Genomic DNA, 20,676 nt, shown 5'->3' on the forward strand with positions numbered 1-20,676 from the left:
ACTCTGCAGCCCCCAGCTCTGGAGCTCATGGGGCTGGGCAGCCCTCCCTAACTCCTGTCCAATCCCCATGCCTTGGCCACAACTAGAATCCAGGTCCTGCCTGGGGTCCTGGCAAGGTAAGGGTTAACCACATGACCGGCTTCATCCAGCAGCCAGGAAAGCCACACCCAAGGGGGAGAGACGACGTGGATGAACGTGAGCCACCCTACCAACCTATCCCGTGGCCTCAGTGCAGTCGCTCGCTTATCCTTGGGCCTCAGCTTCTCCATCCATAAATGAGAAGATCAGAGTAGTTAAAGGTTCTTCCCACTCTGACTTCTGTGCCTCGTGCCAGCTCATCCAGTCTTGTGTGCATTAGATGACTAGGCTTCTTCCTACCCGACGGGAGCTGGGTCCATTGTGTGCCGGTGCCCACGTGCACGTGTGATCCACGGGAACTCACACAGGGACACACCCCGTAGGTGACGACAGCCCTCACACAGCCCTGGGCTGCGGAGGAGAGAACCAAGCAGCCGGATGCTAATCGCATGGATTCCCTTTATTGAACTGTACTAGTTACTGCAGTCAGATTAAGTCACATTTAAAAGCAGACCATCCAGTTGCACTGAAACCGATTATATTCATTACATAGTTTTAATCACTGTCCGGTGAACTGGCAAATCCAATCAAAGCATTAGTCTTTAATTAAAAAATGAAAAGGAAATATTCAGACAATAGCCAAGCAATCACATCACGATGCACAATTACCTAGAATTGCAATTAAAAAGTAGTTAACCGAAAGGGGGGAAAGAAAAACAAAGAAAAAAAAAGAAGCAAAGCAAAAAAATCACACTAATTCTTTTTTTTAAAAACTATCAATATAATACATGAAGGAACAAAGGACAATAGCCTCAAAAAGCGGGTTTCTCTAACTCTAGAAATGTAGTCTGCGGCGGAAACTCTAAAAGCACACTAGCTGTAGCAGGACAATAAAAAATACTGAGCATGGAATACTTTTAATCTCTGCCATTAATATTCATTTCCAGCTGCTTATAATAGCAGCGCCTCATGGCCAAATCATTAGAGTTTTACATCTGGGTTGCAAATGACACTTTGATTGGATGTAATGTTCAAATGGCCCTCCCCACGGCGTCTCCGGCAAGCCTTCTGCGGAGAGGTGTCCTGTCGAGCGGTCCCTCACTGTGCGTGCTGGCTCATCGTGTGGTTCTGCAAAGGCGAAGAAAAGGGACACGCATGAGGGCAGAAGAATGGAGAGCGTGCCTGTCCCCTCCCACTCAGTGCATTTACGCCGAGAGCCGCGGAAAAGCATCTCGTTTATTACAAAACAAAATGCAACAAGGAAAAAGTGCTCCGGGGACGCAGCTGCCCAGACGCCACGTTGATTTGGGGCTTGGGGATTGGTTCGTGTTGCTGCCAACCTGGGCTCCGTACGAATTTTTGTTTTTAGACCGTTCAGGTCGTACCGTGGGGACTGGCTATATGAAGAGAGAGGGGAAATGCTGGGGAGGTAGTGGGAATTAAAAACAATCCCTGTTCACCTCTCCATCTCCCTTTTGCTCTAACGATCAGGAGGAAATTATCTGATCGCCTGCAGGCTTCCCCCAGATCTCCTTCTCGGGCCTTCTGGGGAGCTGCTCTGAGCTTAGTTCAGGGAGACAGCAGATGAGCCATGCAGTTCTCCAGCCAGGAAACACCCGAGTGGCACGGACATGCTGAGGAAGTGGGCGGCTTGGTGCCTGTGGCCGAGGCAGGGGGCTGCCTGTGCCATCGTGAGACGGTGCTCTGGCCAGAAGGCTGTTGTGTCGTTTGTCCGAATCCGCCTGGGAATCCAGGGCCCGGGTGGGCCCCTCTGGCCAAACGCTTCCCTCTCACCACAGCCCACGGTATCTCCTCCCTCACACCAGCCAGAGCAGGCCAGCAATGTAGGTCTGTTTCCACGGGAGCTAGTGGCCTGGGGCTGGGGGTGGGATTTGGCCTCTAAGAGCCCACAATCTTTTTGTTTCTTTTCAGTGGTCTGTGTTCCAAATCCACACCGATCTCATCAAAGCCTCAGGTGGTATTCGACCTCATGACACCTGGAGAAAGGAAACAAAATCCACCCGGCCTGCTCGGGGGCAGCACAGGACCCCCAGAAACGGGGAGCAGCCTCCCCAGAAGTGGGCGCCCCGCCAGCGCAGCCACTCCTCCGGGGCCGCACCTGCAGCTCTGCCGATGACCACCAGGGGTCAGGCGTGGCGCTGCGTCTCTCTCCCAGGCTGCGGGTCTGGGCGATCAGGGTGACCAGAGGATGCCCGCAGCCACGCCGGGAGGCCTGGGACCACCCCCGCTCCCCGGCCCAGGGCCCCGGTGGCAGCCCCTTCCCACGGCAGGCACGGCTGCTGCCTCCCGGCGATGGCACCAGCCCCTCCGGTAAGCTCACGGCCAGGGAGAGGCAGCGCCCCGTCCTCACACAGCAGATGCCCGCTGACTCCCGAAACACAGTACACCAACCACTACTGCCCTCCTTCCTTGGGCTCCGGACCACGTGGCCAGAGTTTGGCAAGCACACGTGCTATGTGTGGTTGCAGGCACATCTGTCGATCCTCACAGCAGCCTTACAAGGTAGGACGTGGTAAAATGAGGAAACTGAGGCTCAGACAGGGTCAAAGCACATCCAGCTAGGAAGCAGGAGGGGTGGCAACTAGAATCCAAGAGAGCCAGGGGCTTGGGTGAGAAGGCAGGGTTCCCACAGTGCCCTGCGCCCTCGTGGGCACCCAGTCTGCGGATCATCTGAACTCTCCAGACATGAGCACAGACTCTGCCAGCAGCCTGGCACCTCGGTGGGCTTGTCAGGGACCCAGAGGCACAAGGCAGGTTGTCTGAGGCCACAGATGGGATGCGGCGGTTTCCATGGGAGCGCCCACCCTGCCGCCGAGGCACCTCTCCCTGCACTTGTACACGGCCAGCCAGCCAGTCCTGCGGGGAGCTGAGCCCACCCTACATCAAACCACCCTCCTAGCTTCCAAGCCTTTGCTGATTCAGCTCCTGCCTCCTCTCTCCTCCCAACCATGCTACTCGTGAAGTCCTCTGGGACTTCTGGGACACGGCGCTTCCCATCTCTGCAGCTGCTCGAGGAACCTCCAGCCCACTGCCCCCACACCTATGTGCCTCCCGAGGGCCAGCCTGGCCGCCTCTGCTGAGTGGCAGGCAGCGGGGCATCATTTCCTTTCTTGGCCCCAGCACCTGGCCCAGGGCTGCACACTGTGCTGACCGGACCCCCGGGCCTCCCATGCCCAGCGGTGGTGCAGCAGGCGCAGCTGCCAGGAACGACGTGGTGGTCTCCCTCTCCCACCCTGCCAACAGCCAGCGAGTTAACAGTGCCACGTGGCCCGGGTTCTCCGGGTGTGGTCCGGTCCTTCTTGATTTGTGGGGGGTTGGGGAGGAGGGAGAGGAGGGATATTAGAAAGGTAAACACGTATAGCCCTTTCCTCATTCTCAAATTATGGTTCCGAGGCTCTGGCACCAACGAGACACTGAGTAAATGTTTTTGAATCAATGGAAGGATAAATAAATGAATAAATATATGGGTAGGATGTAGGTATGTGGAAAGGGGAAAGGACATGCCAAGAGGAGGGCACAGCATAGACGAAGGTATGGAGGCTGCAGTAAGCTCGGCAGATGCAGGCACCAGTGGGGCGATCCCAGCACAGAGGTCACGGGGAAGACTGCTGGGAGCCCTGAAGGCCCCTGGATGTGGACTCTGTTTCATAAGCAGCAGAAAACCAGATGATTTCTGATCTTCACAAAGTCCTCAGGACCAACCACCAGCAACACGGGACAAGGCGGATGTCCAGGGCTCTCTGGATAATGAAGCAGCCTCTTGCCAAGATGCCAAGAACAGGGCTGGTGTGACACACATGGTCCACACTGGCTCAGCCACGCACAGAAATCCTGGTGATGGAAACCTACACCTAGGACTGCTGGTTAGGACAGTTCAAGGATAAATGCCACTTCTCAGGTGCAAACAACAGTGGCATTCTCTCTTAAAGGGCAGTAGCTGGCGGGTCTTCAGTTAGACTCAAGGAAGAACTTCCTCAAAGAGGGTAAAACTTCCTTACCTGAAGCTCTACAGGAACAAAAGCCCAGGATGTCGCAGCAGATGGAAACGTGGAAACCTGATGCCCCGAGGGGGCCAGGCAGCAGAATTCATTCAGCACTGCGCTGTGAAATGCCTGCTGGGTGCTGTGCTCTGGGACGGGCACAGTGGAAGGGAGGGGACGACTCCAGCTGGGCTCGGCCCTCGAGGAGCCTGACTGCGTGGGGTGGGGGGGATGCCTAGAGGCACACAGACACCCAAACGACGGTTGTGGGCTTAAGGGTGCAGAATGGTGGCTCTGAGGGAGCCCGGTCAAGGCCACCCAATAAGTATGGGGGTGGCTGAGAAGCCCCTGTGCTCGGCCAGGACGGCATCAGCTCCTCCACAGGCCCAGGGCCCAGTCTCGAAAAGGGCAGAGGGGGTGGCAGGGACTGTCACGAGGACTCACCCATCGCCAGCATACCTGTGCACTGAGCAGCTCCCGGCAGAGCCACTGGCGGGCGGCACAGTTCAATAACCCTAAAAACCCATGGCTGCTTCCCCCAAGGCTTGAAGCTGCGGTTGGCTCGAGGGATGAGGGAGCTTCGTCAAGTCTTCTGAGAGTTCCTTCCACCCGGCATGGTTCTCACAAGGGCATTTTGGCTTAATGTCTATTTCTCTGTTTATGCCTGTGCTATATTTAGTCCCTTCAGAGAAGGAAGAAAATCGTTTTTTAAAGATGCTACCAACCCCGCAGATGAACACTTCCCGGCATCATAAAGGCCGGGGCTGGGGCAGGGGTGGCAGCCGGCAAGGACTGGGAGGTCCCTGGGTTGGGGGGGGGGCGGTGCTGGCATCCACATGGGCCTCTCTGCCTGCCAGGGAGATGCACGTGTGGGCCCAGGAGCAGGTGAGAAAAATAAAATGGGAGAACGGAAGGTGGGTGGGTGGCACGGGTTTGCGGCCGAGATCCATTCTCCCGGCAGAGCCAGTGCGGCTCTCCTGGTGGAGGTTTCCGGTAGCGCCTGCTCCGAGCACGTCTGCCTGGTGCACTGGGCCATCTGCCCCCGGGATACCAGTGAGTGACGGGTGAGAGTTCGGGCCCTAGCTGGGGCCCTGGTGAACCGTCTCTGTGGAAGTCATCCGCAGAGGGCTGAGGTGAGGATCCCACACCCTCACATTCATTTACATGGCTGTTCGTTCACTCATTCACTCATTCATTCGTTCATTCAGAAAACCTTTACTAAATCCCTGGGTGACACCACCATACTTGTTGCTAGGAATTCAGCAGTAAAATAACCTGGATTTGGAGTGAAGCCAGGGTGTATGTTGGGCAATAAGGGAACATCAGGATCACAGAGTCTGTGGCTGGACCATCCTTCCCAAAGCACAGACACACCCTAGCATGGGGCAGTTGGAGATTCTGGTGGGGGGCCCATTCACTAGCCCCAGGAGGCATCCCTGGCTCCACACACCTCCATGCCCTGCCACAGGCATGCATACACACCACACGCACACACACACACACACACACACAAACACACACACACTGGTGTGTCCCCCCCGGTCGGCAATCAGGATTTCTTCTCCAGGTCTTGGCTTTGTGTTCTGTCCCTTGGTCTGGGACCCTGCTTGGTCTCCCTTTGATGTCCACTCACCATAGAGTCAAGGAGAAAAGACTAGTGGTGCTTAAACATGCTGGTTGCCTGGTGGCCTGGAAAACACTGACTGTGAGGCAATGAGAGACTGCTCTGCACATCCTGAGATGCACGGGCACGGGCTGGACAGGGTTTCTCTGCACTGCGGGTCATTACTAGCTGCCCCTCCTGTGCTCCAGCCACGCTGATGACAAAATATCTCTAAAGTCCTGGCACCTCGCCTGGTCCTTTGCAAGTGCCCCATTTGTGCTAGCCACTGCCCTGAGTGATCCCAAGGCAGGGGGCAAGCCCTTATGGGCTGAGATGGGCTGAGTCCTGGGTTTGAATCCTGGCTCTGCCACTTACTAGCCATGTGACCTTAAGCAAGTTCCCTGACCTCTGGGGGCTTGGGGGGGTGGGGCAGAAATAACAGAGCCCACTTCCTAAGATGCCCTGAGGACTCAGGAGATAATGTGTGTGGACTTATCCCAGGCTGGCCAAGAGTAAGTGCTACATACATTGCCATAAACGGTGTCCAAGATACAGGGAGCTCCGTGAACGAGGCGCTGTTTGCTCCCTGCTTGTACCCCCATGGCACCAAACACACTTGGGGGCTTGCAGTGGGGGCTTCTTGGAGGTCTGACAGACTGATCCCTCTGCCAGCTCCTCCTTCTGTGTGTCCCCGGGGCTGGCGAGATCTCAGGACTGCTCCGGGGAAGGCAGCACCTTGGATGGTGCTATCTCTGGAACAGCAGCATCTAATAAAGGTCCTCCCCTCGTTGCCCCCTCCCCACCAGCCCCCTGGCTACAACCTCTGTACCCACAATTCACTGCTTTCCCTCCCCCCCAGGGAACAGTGGGACGTCTGGTGAGGCGAAGAGCCTCACAGAGACTTTGCGGAGGAGGGAGGAGGTGTGCACTCATCCCGTCATTCACTCATTCGCTCATCCCTTCCACAGCGGTTCACGGAGGCCCCAGCCGGGCACCGGACACACGGAGGTGGAGCCCCAGCCTCTCCCTTGAGAAGCTCACAGTCAACAGTGAATGGGGGCGGCCTGGACTCACAGCCCCTTACTCTCAAGGGGCACGAGAGAAGGCCTCGTGGGGCCGGACCTCACCTCCCTGTGGCAGACTTAAGGGCACAGGGACACAGCCCCCGTACCCAGAGCATCCCACCCTCCCTGCTCACCCAGCCCCATTTGCAGAGCCCACCTGGCTTCGCCACATCACCTCCCTCCGGTTCTAGGTTGGGAAAGAGGCTGCAGTTAATCCCCTTTCTCCCCGCTGCCTACCGCTAGGCCACTCCCTGGCGGCTTCAGCCCCAGTGGCTCTCACAAGGCTGGTGTCACAAGGAGCAGTCTCCAGGAGCAGGGACCAAGTCCAAGAACCTGCCTTAACCACGGGAGGATTCGTTTCCAGGGGAAAAGGCAGATCCTTCAGGCTAACACTGCAGCCGTGTTCAGGCTAAGCGAGGTTCTGTTATTTATTTGTTTAACAAACACGGAGCCTGGCTGTGTGTGCTAGCCGGAAGACAGACAGAGAGAGAGAGAGAGAGAGAGGCACATCCTGGCCTGCTACCAGCTCATGGCTGAAGGAGGGGGTGAGATTTCACAAAAAGGAACTGTGGGGGCTTCCCTGGTGGCGCAGTGGTTGAGAGTCCGCCTGCCGATGCAGGGGACACGGGTTCGTGCCCCGGTCTGGGAAGATCCCACATGCCGCGGAGCGGCTGGGCCCGTGAGCCATGGCCGCTGAGTCTGCGCGTCCGGAGCCTGTGCTCCGCAACGGGAGAGGCCGCAGCAGTGAGAGGCCCGCGTACCGCAAATAAATAAATAAATAAATAAATAAAATAAAAATAAAAAAAAGGAACTGTGGGGAGAACATTTCTGATTGGGGGGAGCTTAAGGAAAAAGTTGGCTTCCCAGCTGCCCTTTGAGGACGGCTCGGGTTAGGATTTGCACTAGTGTGTGTGTGTGTTCGCTTTCCAGGGAGATGGGACCACCCAGACAAAGGCTGAAGGTGTGAAGAATCCTGATAACGATCACAGCTAACACTCATCGTGAGCTCACTGTGTCATTCTTAACTCTTCACTTATACTAACTCATTTAAGCCTCACGACAGCCCTGGGGACTAAATACTCTCATTATCCCTATTTTACAGATGAGAAAACTGAGGCACAGAGTGGAGGTGCTGCAGCTGGTTCATGGTGGTGCGGGAGCTGCACCTGTGCGGTCTGTATGCCGAGCCCACCCTTCACCACAGCCCTCTCCTGCCTGTGAAATGTGAAAAGTGCAACATATGTTGGGGGAACAATGAATAATTCAGCTTGGCAGAAGGACGGGGTATGTGCCGTGGAGACAAGCCTGGAAAGGAAGGAGGGGGTCTTATTGATGAGGCTCCTCGATGCCAGACGAGGCAGCTTGCCCTTAAATCTGGGCCACGGGGAGCCATCGAAAGTACTTGAGCTGCGGAGTTACACGAGAGGTGAGGAACAGGGAGACGCACACACCTCCAGCCAGAAAGGCCTATCGGCAGGGCCCTCAGGCTCTCACCCCCTCTGCTCCCTTCTCGGGCCCCCACCCATCCCCAGCACACGACTGTATCTTTCCCTTTGGGGAGGATACAGGTGCAGGCGGCCCTGCTTCCCCCTCTGCTGTGTATCACCTGGGCAGCCCCTCTCTGCTAGTGAGCACTTATTTTTAGAAGCGTTTGACAATCGTCCAAGGGTCTAAGATGAACAGATGGCCTGTCTTAAAGGCTCGTATGTTCGCTAGTTTGCACTTCTGACAAACGGTAAGCGCACTCGAGAGCACACCATAAACAGCACCGAATGAATACTCGCAACACAATTTCGCTAATGCACGTCATGAAAATTAGGAGTGAGTGATGGCTGAGGTTCCCCCTAAATGCCTGCCCGGTGACGCAGCCGCTCTCCCGGGGACCCGGGCCCTGACGTGTATGCGCCCCACGTCCCCCTGGGCCCACCAAGCAAGCTGGAGGCTGCCCATTTGCACAGAGGGCAAGGACAGGTTCGCCCATGTGGAAGGGAGACCCGTCCTTGGCATCGGAGGGTCCTGAGTGAAGCTGGTGACCCACCGCCCTGGAACAAAGCCTATGAGGCCGAGGCAGCTCCTCTGCGCGTGGGGACGTGTGTGGGGCTTCCCTGACCCTGCCTCCCAGACAGCCAGACGGGCTGTCGTCTGCCAGTCCAGAGCAGCAGGAAGTGAACGTCGTACCCGCTTAGCTGGGGAAGTCTGTCTCTCACGTGAGAGCCTCAGTTCATCCGGAACTCCTGGCGTGGAGGGAGATTCCAGCTTCTAAGGAGCAGCGGGTTGGCTTTGGGGGGATCTACTGCTTTCTGGCAGGAGCCAGAGCAGAAGCAGTTTCGGGGACCTCGTCACCTGGGGCCATGTGAGGAAGAGCCGCGTGACCCTGACTGCTGCTGCTGGACGTGTCCCCAAAGGAGCTGACTGTCTGCTCTCTTTCATTCTCCTTGCTGCTCTAAGGACCCCAGGTGGGCAAGCAGCGACCCCCTGTAAACCCCTCTCACCAGTGCCCAGCAGCACCCAGGACCCAAGAGCCCAAAGCAGGTGGCCTTGGCCAACAACCAGTCCCGTGAGTGGGAAAAAGATCTTCCTTTGAGTGAAAATGTGGGAGAAAATGTTGTTGTGAAAAAAAAAAAAAAGTCCAATAAACTCCCAAGGGGGCAGGTTCTGTACGGCTGTGCTTCGGAAATAAAACCCACGAGAGAATAGATTATGAGGAGGCAACCGAAGCCTTCTATTAGGACTCAGCCCATAAACAGGCTCCCATTAAGAGTCACCCAACAAAACAAGGGAACTAATAACACCCGCCCAGAGGGCCCAAGGACTCTGGGGATCTGCGCTTCAGAATGCAAAGGGGCCCGATCGCCGGCCAGCGACTCGACTTTAGGTAGCAGCTGTGCGAGGGAAGATGAGGGCTTACGGCTGTGTCACGGGCAGAGGAGGGTGACATCTTTCCAGGGCTGCTTATAGATGTGCCCCTCCTCAGCAACAAGCCTGGCGCCGAGTCCCAAGTTAATCTGGCCACCACTGTTGCTGGTTCTCCAAAGGGAGATGGGAGTCCCTCAGGGACAGGGTGCCCAGCAAACCTGGGACAAAGGACCGAGAATCAAGGGTTTGGGCTGTGGTGTGCCAGGCGACCACAAGTTAGTTCCCTGCTGTGGATTCTGGCCCCTCCGGGGTGGGGACACTGCACTGGCCTGTCACGGGTCACTGGGAAGTCCATTCTAAACACATTAGCCAAGCGCTTGCTTGGAACCAAACCCTGGGGTTCATCTAAAGTATGAATTAAGACATGGCCCCCTGCCCGCAAAGAGCCTGAGTCAGACCTCTGAAAGATAGGATTCCATCCTGCCAGAGCAGGGCAGGAACCGAAGCGTACAGGCCACCAGAGCCTGGGGAGAGACCGAGGCAGAGGTGCTGAAACTCCATTAAAAATGGTGCGGGAAGGGCTTCCCTGGTGGTGCAGTGGTTGAGAGTCCGCCTGCCGATGCAGGGGACACAGGTTTGTGCCCCGGTCCGGGAAGATCCCACATGCCGCGGAGCGGCTGGGCCCGTGAGCCATGGCCGCTGAGCCTGCGCGTCTGGAGCCTGTGCTCCGCGGCGGGAGGGGCCGCAGCGGTGGGAGGCCCGCGTACCGCAAAAAAATAAAACATTTCATATTTAAAGCGTGATGCAGCCAATGAAAACATGTCTGTAGGTCAAATGTGGCCCACGGGCTGCCAGTTTGAGGCCGCTGGTATTTTGCGAGGCCCTCAGGATGCTCGAGATATCTTCCAGTACACTGACTGGCTGATGCCCGGGGTGGGGGGAGGGTGGGCAGTGCTATTAGATGGCACGTGGCCCATCATTATTTAGGGTCCTCACCTGAGGGAGTGGGATGTGGGACCCTCCAGGGTTACGTTCTGGAGAAGAGGATGGAGCATAGAAGATGAAGCTCTGCTGAGGCCAGCGTGGTCCCCCAGGCCCTGGGTACCGCTGCCTTGAGGGCGGGCCCACCATGCAGCCTAAGCGTTTCTGGGTGCGCCAGGTGCTAGCAAACCTGGGAAACCCGCCTTCCCTGGGGTCACACAGGAGCGTCAAAATGGCCATCTTGGGGAGGGGGGGCAGGTAGCCCCTCCCTCAACCACTCAGAGAGAAGAGCGCCAGTTTTCCATAAGCACCTCGCTCAAGAGTCTTGATGATAATCCCCTCGTGCCTCCCTTTCTTCCAAAGGACTTGAGAGTCCTCCCACCCATCACCCGCTGTGTCTCACGGGGGGAGAAGGAGAGAGCAAGGCATCGTGTGGGCACCGCCCTTGGGGGCACTTATGGAGGCAGCGTGGCATGACAGGGCTCCTCCTCTCTCCGCACCTACGCCCACCCCCAAATGCACGCTCTCACAGACACCCCGAGGTCACCCATCAGGGGAAGTGGGAAATCTCTGCATAATCCCCCGCTGGGTTCCGAACACATACACACAGGCGCACTCACAGGTACCCCAAAATGAAATGCACGCAGGTGCACACACACTCGTGAAGAGTCCATAGGCACCTACACACAGTCTCACAGACAATCACACGCACAGTCGTGGACACCCCACATCCCAGGCGTGCGTGCATACACACACACACACACGTTACACTGACAACACGCTGCACAGTGGTTCAGGGTTCGGTTATTGTTATTTTTGGCTTTTCATCTCCCCATACAGTGCGGTTAACCTGCCCTCACCCACACCACCGGGGGGACACCCCTGCAAGCCCCCGCTTGCCGACAACCTGGGCTCCAGCCAGGGCTTCCTCTTCATGGCGATGGGACACTGAGAGTACAAAGTGCCATGAGAGGAATGGCCCAGGTTCTCTCTTCCAGGCAGCAGGGAAGTGGGAGATCTCTGCTTAACCTCCAGTGGGTCCCAACCACACCCAGAAGAAATCCGGGCTCCAGACCCCAGGCCTGACAGCCCTATAAGGTCCGGCGACTGCTGGCCCCGCAGCCTCTACCACCTTCTCTCAGCTCCCCACCCAGGCCAAGCTCTTTCCTCACTCAGCCCTCTTGGCGGCCACTCCACTGCCCCGAGGCTCCCCCCAGTTTCCCCAGGCTCCTCCGCATCTGACTGCCATGGCCTGGGAAAGCCCTTCCTGCCCGTATGATGAGGGGCCCCTGTCTTGGTGCAGCTCCTCGCCTGCACAGGTGTCCTTCTAGCACTTTCCTCAACCTGCAGTGACCAGGCTGCTTCCCTGCCCCTCAACTAGGCCATGAGCTGCAGGCAGGGACCTTATCTCTCCATTCTCTGCTAGGCCCTGTGTCAGCTCAGAGCCCGGCGCTTGCTAAAAACTCAGTATTTCTGAAATGACAGCCAACGGGCGATGGTAGTGAGGCAAAGCCTCCACTGACAGGGCCAGGGAGAGGAGAAGAAACAGGGCTGCCCCTCTCCCTCCATGTCCGCGGCCCCGCCCAGGGCATGCTATACTTTTCCCTTAGAAGTCCAGGGATCCTTTGAAGACACTGTGCTAAGTGCAACGAGCTGGTCACAGAAGGACAAAGACTGTATGACTCACTTCTATGAGATGCCTAGAGAGACAGGAAGGAGAATGGTGGTTTCCAGGGGCTGTGGGAGGGAGGGGAGTCACTGGCTCATGGGGACACAGTTTCTGTTTGGGAAGATGGAAAAGATCTGTGGATGGTGGTGAAGGTACTTAGTGCCAATGAACTGTCTGCTTAAAAATGGTTAAGGGAGGGCTTCCCTGGTGGCGCAGTGGTTGAGGGTCTGCCTGCTAATGCAGGGGACAGAGGTTCGAGCCCTGGTCTGGGAGGATTCCACATGTCGCGGAGCAACTAGGCCCGTGAGCCACAACTGCTGAGCCTGCGCGTCTGGAGCCTGTGCTCCGCAACAAGAGAGGCTGCGATAGTGAGAGGCCCGTGCACCGCGATGAAGAGTGATCCCCGCTTGCCACAACTAGAGAAAGCCCTCGCACAGAAACGAAGACCCAATACAGCAAAAATAAATAAATAAATAAATAAAAACTCCTACCCCCAACATCTAAAAAAAAAAAAAAAAGAATTTCAAGGCTCTTTACACCTGAACTCAGCAAGATAGTGTAACAGTATAAAAAAAAAAAAAAGGTTAAGGGACTTCCCTGGTGGCGCAGTGGCTAGGAATCCGGCTGCCAATGCAGGGAACACGGGTTCAAGCCCTGGTTCGGGAAGATCCCACATGCTGTGGAGCAACTGAGCCCGTGCACCACAACTACTGAGCCTGCGCTCTAGAGCCTGAGAGCCACAACTACTGAAGCCCACGCACCACAACTACTGAAGCCTGCACTCTAGAGCCCACGAGCCACAACTACTGAAGCCCACGTGCCACAACTACTGAGCCTGCACTCTAGGGCCCACGAGCCACAACTACTGAAGCCCGCGTGCCACAACTACTGAGCCTGCGCTCTAGAGCCCACGAGCCACAACTACTGAAGCCCACGCGCCTAGAGCCCGTGCTCCGCGACAAGAGAAGCCACCGCAATGAGAAGCCTGCACACCGCAACGAAGAGTAGCCCCCGCTCGCCACAACCAGAGAAAGCCCGTGCACAGCAACAAAGACCCAATGCAGCCAAAAATAAATTAATTAATTAATTTTTAAAAAATAGTTGAGATGGTAAACTTTATGTACGTGTATTTTCCCACAATTTTTTAAAAAATTGGGTGGGATATTACAGAGTAAGCGGGCAGGTGGGAGGATGAAATGTCTGTCGCGTGCTACAGCTGAGTGCAGGGCCAATCCTGTACTGTAATCCTCATGTCTCTTGTTCCACAGAAGACATCTTTTTTTTTTTTTCTTTTGGTCACGCAGCATCTGGGATCTTAGTTCCCCAACCAGGGATCGAACCCGCGCCCCCTGCATTGGAAGTGCAGAGTCTTAGCCACTAGACCACCAGGGAAGTCCACGTCTCTTGTTCTAGGGTTGGAAGTTGGAAGCTGGAAGTTGCAGACTGTAGCAGCGAGATGAGGCGTGTAGAGGCCTCGGCTGGACAGGTGGGAGCTACAGCATCCAGGGGACGTATCACTGGCCAGAACTGGCTGCAAGGCCTTTTCCACCTCCGTGATGCACAGGGCTTTCCTCTGCGGTGCCCGAGCCTATGGCTATCATCAATGGCACGGCTCCCAGGGCCACAGAAGAACAGAGGACCTCTCGAGACCTTTAGAACCAGGGGCTTTATGCCCTGAGCACAGGGGCCTGAGCCACACGGCAGAGAGGCCTCCCCTGCAATTACTGCCAAGTCCAAAGGACTGGGGCCTTGACGGTTTTCAAACCCTGCTGGACGGAAGTGTTTCCTCTGCTGCTTCAGTGGGGGAACGGGACGCATGCACGAGGTATACCCACAGACGTATTTCGCCATGTTGGGAAAAAAAGTGGGTGGAAATTTTCCCTTTAATTTTTTCTGAAATCTTTCCAGGCCTTTCCAGCTTTAAATATTTATTCATTAAAATTTGATATGAAAACTCAGCTCCACATGTAGTCATCGTAGTTCACAAGCCAAAAATCCAGGACAAACAGCCAATAGCTGGGACAAAATACTTGAAATCAGGACCGTCCCGGAAAATCTAGGTCACACGGTCACTAATTATACAGAACACATATGTTCTGGTCCCTCAGCTAACCCAGTGCTTTCAGGTTTTATAAATGATATTTAAAAACTTCCATCACATCCTTTTCTTCTTTCTTCCAAATTTTTGCTAAAAAGAAAACTTTCCTGCATCCTCAAAATTTCTAGAAAATTAACCCCTGCAGAGGGAGAGCTGTCCTGGTAGATTATTCTGAGGGTCCTCCTCAGAAAACATGGCTCATCACCCCCCCCAGAATGGCTTCCGGAGCCCACATGGCCCACCCCCGTCCCTGACAGACCCCCAGGCTGCAGGGCCAGTTCTGAAGACGGACCTAATTTGCTGTGATGAATTGTGTGCACGCACCAGCGATCAAAACTGCAGCTGAGACCGATTATATTTAATGATCGCGAAGGTTCTTATGAAAACACTTGGGCGTACATCCTTGTCCATTCAGAGAGGACATCCAGCCTGGTACAAAGCAAAGGGCTAAGGGTGACCTCTACCCACCTAGAAAGGCAGGGCTCCTTGGGAGCTGGGCCCACTATGGGGCTAAAGAACACTGTGGCCCAGCCTGCAATGCCTTGTCTGCCCTCAGCTTCCAACCACACTCAGCTTCAACCTCCAACCAAACTCTAGGCATCATCACTGCCCACACACCTGCTCCACCTTGACCAAGTGGGTCTGCCCTGCGCCTTCGCTTCCACCACCAGAACTCGATGGTTTCCATGAGGCAAACAAAGGATCATCTAGATCCCCCAGTCCATCCCGTCCCACTCACCTCATCAGAGGTGTGGGGGGGGGGCGGGGGGAGCACAAGCAGTTGTCGGGTGGGAGGAGGGATGGGTAGCAGTTAAGCATGGAATTAAGAGCACATGAGGGAGGTGTCATGAAAGCTGTGTAGTTCCCAGCACTTAACACTCAATACTGATGGCTGGATGGATGGATGTGTAGCTAGATGGATGGAAAATGGTTGGTGGATGAGTGGGTGGATGATGGATGGACGAGTAGATGGATGGATGGAAAGATGGATGAATCAATGAATGTGTGGATAAGTGGATGGGTGGCAGATGAGTGAATGGTAGGGGAAAGACGAGTGCACGAATAAATAAGCGGGAAGGAGGGTAGAAGGACCGGTGGAAATACAGTGAGCTTTGGAGTTCAAATCCTGCCTTAGCCACCTAATATATGTATGTGACCCAAGGCAAGTCACTTCACTTTTCTAAGTACCTATTTACAAATAATACTGACCTCATAGCCTTGTTATGGGCTTCAGATCAGGTTACATATGTAAAAATGTTTACAATATGTAAAATGGTACACAGATGTTTAATATTGTCATAATTACTACAAATCACAAGTCTTTGTCATCACCGTCAACGCCAAAGCATGGATGCCCCGCATTTTTGATGTGGCAGCTTCAGAAGGAAGGGTGGGGAGACTGATACGGTGCCACGACGATGCAGCTGTTGGCCTGTGCATCCACGTCTGGTTTCACTGGGGGGACCAGTCACTGAGCTGGAGAGCAGGGAGCCCCACTTGCCTCCCTGTTCAAACACCCAAACCCAAATGGGTGGAATACACTCCCCACTCCCGCCCTGGGCCCCACTCCTCCCAGCCTTATCGCCCTTTCCCAGCCTCAGTTTTCAGGTCTGCAACATGGTGGGAGTAAAGAGCACTTGCAGTGGTTGCCGGTTGTTGAGGCCCCAACAAGATGATATTTACAAACTGTGAAGTGTCGCAACAGGGTCGCAAACTCAGAGCCCAGGTGGGTAATGAACTGCGTGCGTCCGACCAGGTCGGGGGCGGTGCTGACCCAGAGCTCACATCCCCGCGTCTGAAGACAGCAGCTGATGGTTGCCATGCGGGACTGTGGTCCAGGGGCTGCCAGATCTCATTTGTAGAAAAATCAAGAAATCTAGCCATTTAATGTGGTGGTAAAGAGACAGAATCTGGGGCTGGTGGCCTAGGCCCAGGACTGACTAGCTCTGTGGCCTCAGGGAGTTAGTTAACCTCTCTGTGCCTCAGTTCAGTTACCTCAATAATAGAGGCATTGTGAGGATAGAGTGTCTTGATGTATAGAGTGCTAAGAACAACGTCTGGCACGTAATAAGCACTATATTAACGGTAGCCACTATGATTATAGGAAATCTCCATTTTGAAACATAGACAACCATTTAAAGGTTCCAAACTCCCCAGGGTCATGGGCTAGGAGTTTTTAACCTCCACTGTAAAAATGCTCAACGTTACCATGAAAATGACATTTCCCTGTGTGTGTCTTCTCCCTTCTATGTGAGGGGAGACTGGATGGGACCCCTCTTCCTCATTCTGGAGAACCTGACGGGAAGGAAGGGGTGGGCATGCTCCCACTGGGAAACCCAATCCCTGCCCCAGACAATTTCAGCATCTTTCTTCCTCCTCACCCTCTGCCATGCTTCCTACCAATGCCGTCTTTTATCTATTCTCAGACCCCAGAGAATATAAGATGCTCCGTATTTGATGCATGACAACAAGCAAACAAAAACATGACCCATTAAACTATAACACACAAGTGAGGCATTCCAATGTGAGAGCCGTTACAATGAGAAAAGCTGTGCATCTTAAAACATGTCCGTGGAACAGGGTAATAGCTACCATATACTGTGCGCCTGTCATGTGCCAAAACTGGGCTGCCTGGTCTTCATATGTTCTCTTCACATGTCCCGATTTTACTGATGTCCCATTTTACTGATGAAGAAACTGAGGCCCAGAAAGACAAAGCAGGGAATTTCCTGGCGGTCCAGTGGTTAGGACTCTGCACTTTTACTGCTGAGGGCCCAGGTTCAAACCCTGGTTGGGGAAATAAGATCCTGCAAGCCGAGTGGTGTGGCCAAAAAAAAAAAGAGAGAGAAAGGCAAAGCAGCTTGCTAAGTTACGCAGCTGGTAAGAGCTGGTTGAGCTCAAACGGCTCGGTCCTAAGGCTACCCTTCCCCTTTCGCTGTCCCCCGCCCACCCACTGAACCTGTTACCCACCCTTGCCCATATCACAGCACACAGTGAATCTCACTGCAGCCCTGGATGAGCCCCAGTCGGTCCGTGCTTGATTTTGTCTAAACTCCAGAAGCAGAGCGAGTGGGGCCACATTCATTATTGACACAGCAAAATTAATTCCTGCCCCCTCCTCCTTCCCCCTGCACGCCCGGCCCCAGCCCCTTGCCTCTCCGGTGAGCGCTGGCGTGGGGCTGTGGACTGGCGCTCCTGAAATGCCAACTTGCATTTCTCATCATTAATTTCTTTCTAAATGTCATTAGTAATTGTTCCTGCTCAACCAAAGAGTGCAGCCCAGGCTCCCGCCGACAGCACCCGGTTCTGGTCTCTCCGCCGGAGGGGGCCAAGCACCCCCAGCCCCCCAGACCCTGGCGTCCTGGCAGGGGGAAGCCAGCCCACCCCCAACAAGTTGAGCGGACAGACCACGGTATCGAGAGACAAAGCAGACCTCATTTTCAACACGCTTGGGGCTCTGCGATGGGAAAAAGCCTGCCCACAGCATCAGGGCAGCAGTTCAACACTCGGGCTCTACAGCCAGGCTACCTGGGTTCAAATCTCATCTCTGCCACTGCCCCGTGTGCCTCAGTCTCCCCCTCTGCAAAATGGAGAGAACAACAACATTGGCCTCAAATGACTGTCGTGAGATAAAACAGGATAATCAATGCAAAGGGCCCCCCCTTAGTGCCTGGGGTTGTTGCTGTTATTATTATTCCCCCACCCTTCTTTGCCCCTCAGGCTCTGCTCTGCCACTTGCTAGCTGTGGGACGTGATATTGAGTCTCCCATCTGGGGCGGTGACATCACATCAATTCTACCCCCAACGCCACCCCCTCCGTTAGGCCCTCCTGGGCCCGGGCACTGTGTTCCGTGTTTCACAAACAGTGCGTTGCATCCCCACATTAACCCTCCAGGACAGGCAGCATTGGCCCGCTGTCCGGGTGAGGACGGTGAGTCTCGGGGGGAAGGTCACATGTCCCAAGGTCACAGGGACCTTGAAGAAGCAACTGAGATTCACACCCTCTGGCCCCCAAGGCCCTGTGTCTTTCCTGTACGTCGGGCTGCCTCTGTGTCTAAGTCAATGAGGGGGGCAGGGCTTCGTACAGTGCCAACCTCTGGGAGCCTTGGACCAACACGGCACCCACTGCTCTTAGTATTATCATTGTTCTAAGAAACTGAAGGCATTTGGTCCCGGCTGGGACAGCGCCGGCGAGGGGCTGGGCTCACAACACACACAATGGCTGCCGGCCTCAGGCTCCTGGCAGTGCCCCCATGCCCATCTGTCACGATGGCATGGTGCCCCTCTAAAGTTCGTTGGCCCCCCGCCCTAGGGCATGAGTGACAGGCTCCAATGGGCAGACGGGCAGCCGGAGGCCGATTCCAAGTGCCATCTCTGCCCGGAGCCGGGCCTTGGGAGGAGCCCCCCCAGCCCCCACCTGGGCCTCCGCACACTTCATCGCTCAAGCAGGCAGAGCCCCGGGGCTCGCGAGGGCATCTGAGCACAGCCAGGCATGGGCTCCTGCAGGGCCCGCCCCTCCCTTGCTCCCCTCTGTGGTGACCACGGCAGCCGCAGCTCACCCAGAGCAAGACATCCACGTGCCCAGGAGCCTGGCGATCTCCGAGTCCCCTTCTGGAACTCTTACCCTCCTGGGAGGTGAGGCCTGCCTGCACCCAGCACCCAGCACCCAGAGGCCTGCCCTTGGCTCTTAAGGGCTTGAGAGTCGACTGCAAGTGCACTGCCCCAGCCCTGAGGCCGAGAACACAGACACTAGTGTCAGGCTGTGTGTGTTCATAGCCCCGCGACTCCAGCAGCTGTGTGACCCAGGAGAGCCTCAGTTTACCCATCTGTGCCATGGAGATCGTCACTGTGAGGTCTCAAAAGACTGCGCACGTGAAGAGATGGAATCGGGCCTCCAGCAAACACTCGGGGAAAGCTGTCTCGCTTTTACTACAGTGGGTGAATGGCTCAGGCCTGTGCCTGGGCCTCAGAAGGACAAGAAGCAGAGTCACTGCCCACCCCTCAGTCTCCTCCAGACGTAGACCCTAAACCTGCACACACGGCCCCTTGGGAGGCTCGGCTGCCCCAAGCGGTGGCAGTGGTGAGATAGGACGCTGCTGCTGAGGGTGATACGTTTTACTGTGAGCAGCAAAGGCCTTGCCCCACTCAAGGGTAAATAAACTAAGAGACACAGACAGACAAGCCTGGAGACAAAGAGAGGAAGGGTCACAGCCCCGGCCTCCTGCGATGTCACGTGGGGCCCGGCTACAGGCTCTGCTGTGTACAGCGGTCCTGTTGTGTGAGACTTAGCACACCGCATGGTTGCTATGATGCTATGCTTTAATGCATACATTACACTAGGTTACGCCGCAAACATGGAATCAGTACTCTGCCCGTTCGTCCTCATTGGTTCCCTATTCCTCTCCAGGCAGCACTTGAGGGACACAGGCCTTTGTGTGTCCCCAGAACGTGCACACACCTGGCACGTAGTAGGTGCTCAGCAAATCTTGTGGGCTGCACTGAGCACATCCACATGTGACAGGCTGAAGGCACAAGTCGTGAAGGAGTGAACCAAAGCCCACGGGTCGCAGCAGCAACCACAACACTGGCTGGTGCTCGCCACACCTGGACTCTGACCAGACCCGGAGCTGACGGCCTTTCAGGCACTGTCATTACCCTCCATTTGCTGAGGCCCAGAGAGGGTCAGTGACTTGCTCAAGATCACAGAGCCACTCGGTAGCGGGGCTGGGATTTGCAGCCAGGCTGTGTGGGCACGCCACACCATGTTGCCACGATTAACGGAAATCAGGCTGTGCTGGGCTCTGGTTTCCTGACCTAGTGGGGAAGGCAGGACACTGAAAAGCACGGTAATTACCTCCAGGAAGCTTTATATTCCAAGTGCTCACCAAGTGCTTTTCCGCCCATAAACTGTCCATCCTCACAAAACCTGAGGCAATAGGTCCTACCCCATTGTACACTCAAGGAAACTGAGGCCAGAAAGGTGCAAGTGTCTGCAACAGAAAACGATGGAGGAGAGGCAATCTGGGGAGGACTCCAGTGCCAGCAGTCGGTTCTCACTGCCCAGAGCCACCGCTGGGTGTCACCGGGCACCTCCCTCTCATCCCCCCAGGCCAAGCCCAGCCAGGCCCTGCTCTCCCTGCAGTGGTGGATGGCACAGACTGGGCTGTCCTTAAAGCAGGAAGGAGGAAGACACTGCTGCTCACGGAAAGCTCAGCCAAAGAGTCAAATGCTAAGCTTGTGCCTAGAGCGCTTTCAATTTTTAATTATTATTAGTTATAATTATCCGGCTGGTTCTGACAGCAGCAGTGCAAAGAGGCAAGGAAACC

The 20,676-nt window shown here is 55.4% G+C and overlaps 1 protein-coding gene and 1 non-coding gene across 2 annotated transcripts in view; one reads left to right on the top strand and one right to left on the bottom strand.

Annotated features, from left to right (window-relative positions):
- Positions 1-517: 517 nt before the first annotated feature.
- ZNF423 (zinc finger protein 423) overlaps positions 518-20,676 on the bottom strand; it is a 328,741-nt gene continuing 308,582 nt past the window's right edge. Inside the window, exon 8 of the mRNA XM_030833038.2 lies at positions 518-1,206. Within this exon, the coding sequence (XP_030688898.2) occupies positions 1,177-1,206 (30 nt within the window). The 3' untranslated portion in view covers positions 518-1,176. The remainder of the gene's footprint in view (positions 1,207-20,676) is intronic.
- Positions 17,077-17,149, top strand: TRNAK-UUU (transfer RNA lysine (anticodon UUU)). The gene has a single exon. It is a non-coding gene; the product is annotated as a tRNA-Lys (tRNA).

The sequence above is a fragment of the Globicephala melas genome, chromosome 19, assembly GCF_963455315.2.
Source record: "Globicephala melas chromosome 19, mGloMel1.2, whole genome shotgun sequence".
Lineage (NCBI taxonomy): Eukaryota > Metazoa > Chordata > Mammalia > Artiodactyla > Delphinidae > Globicephala > Globicephala melas.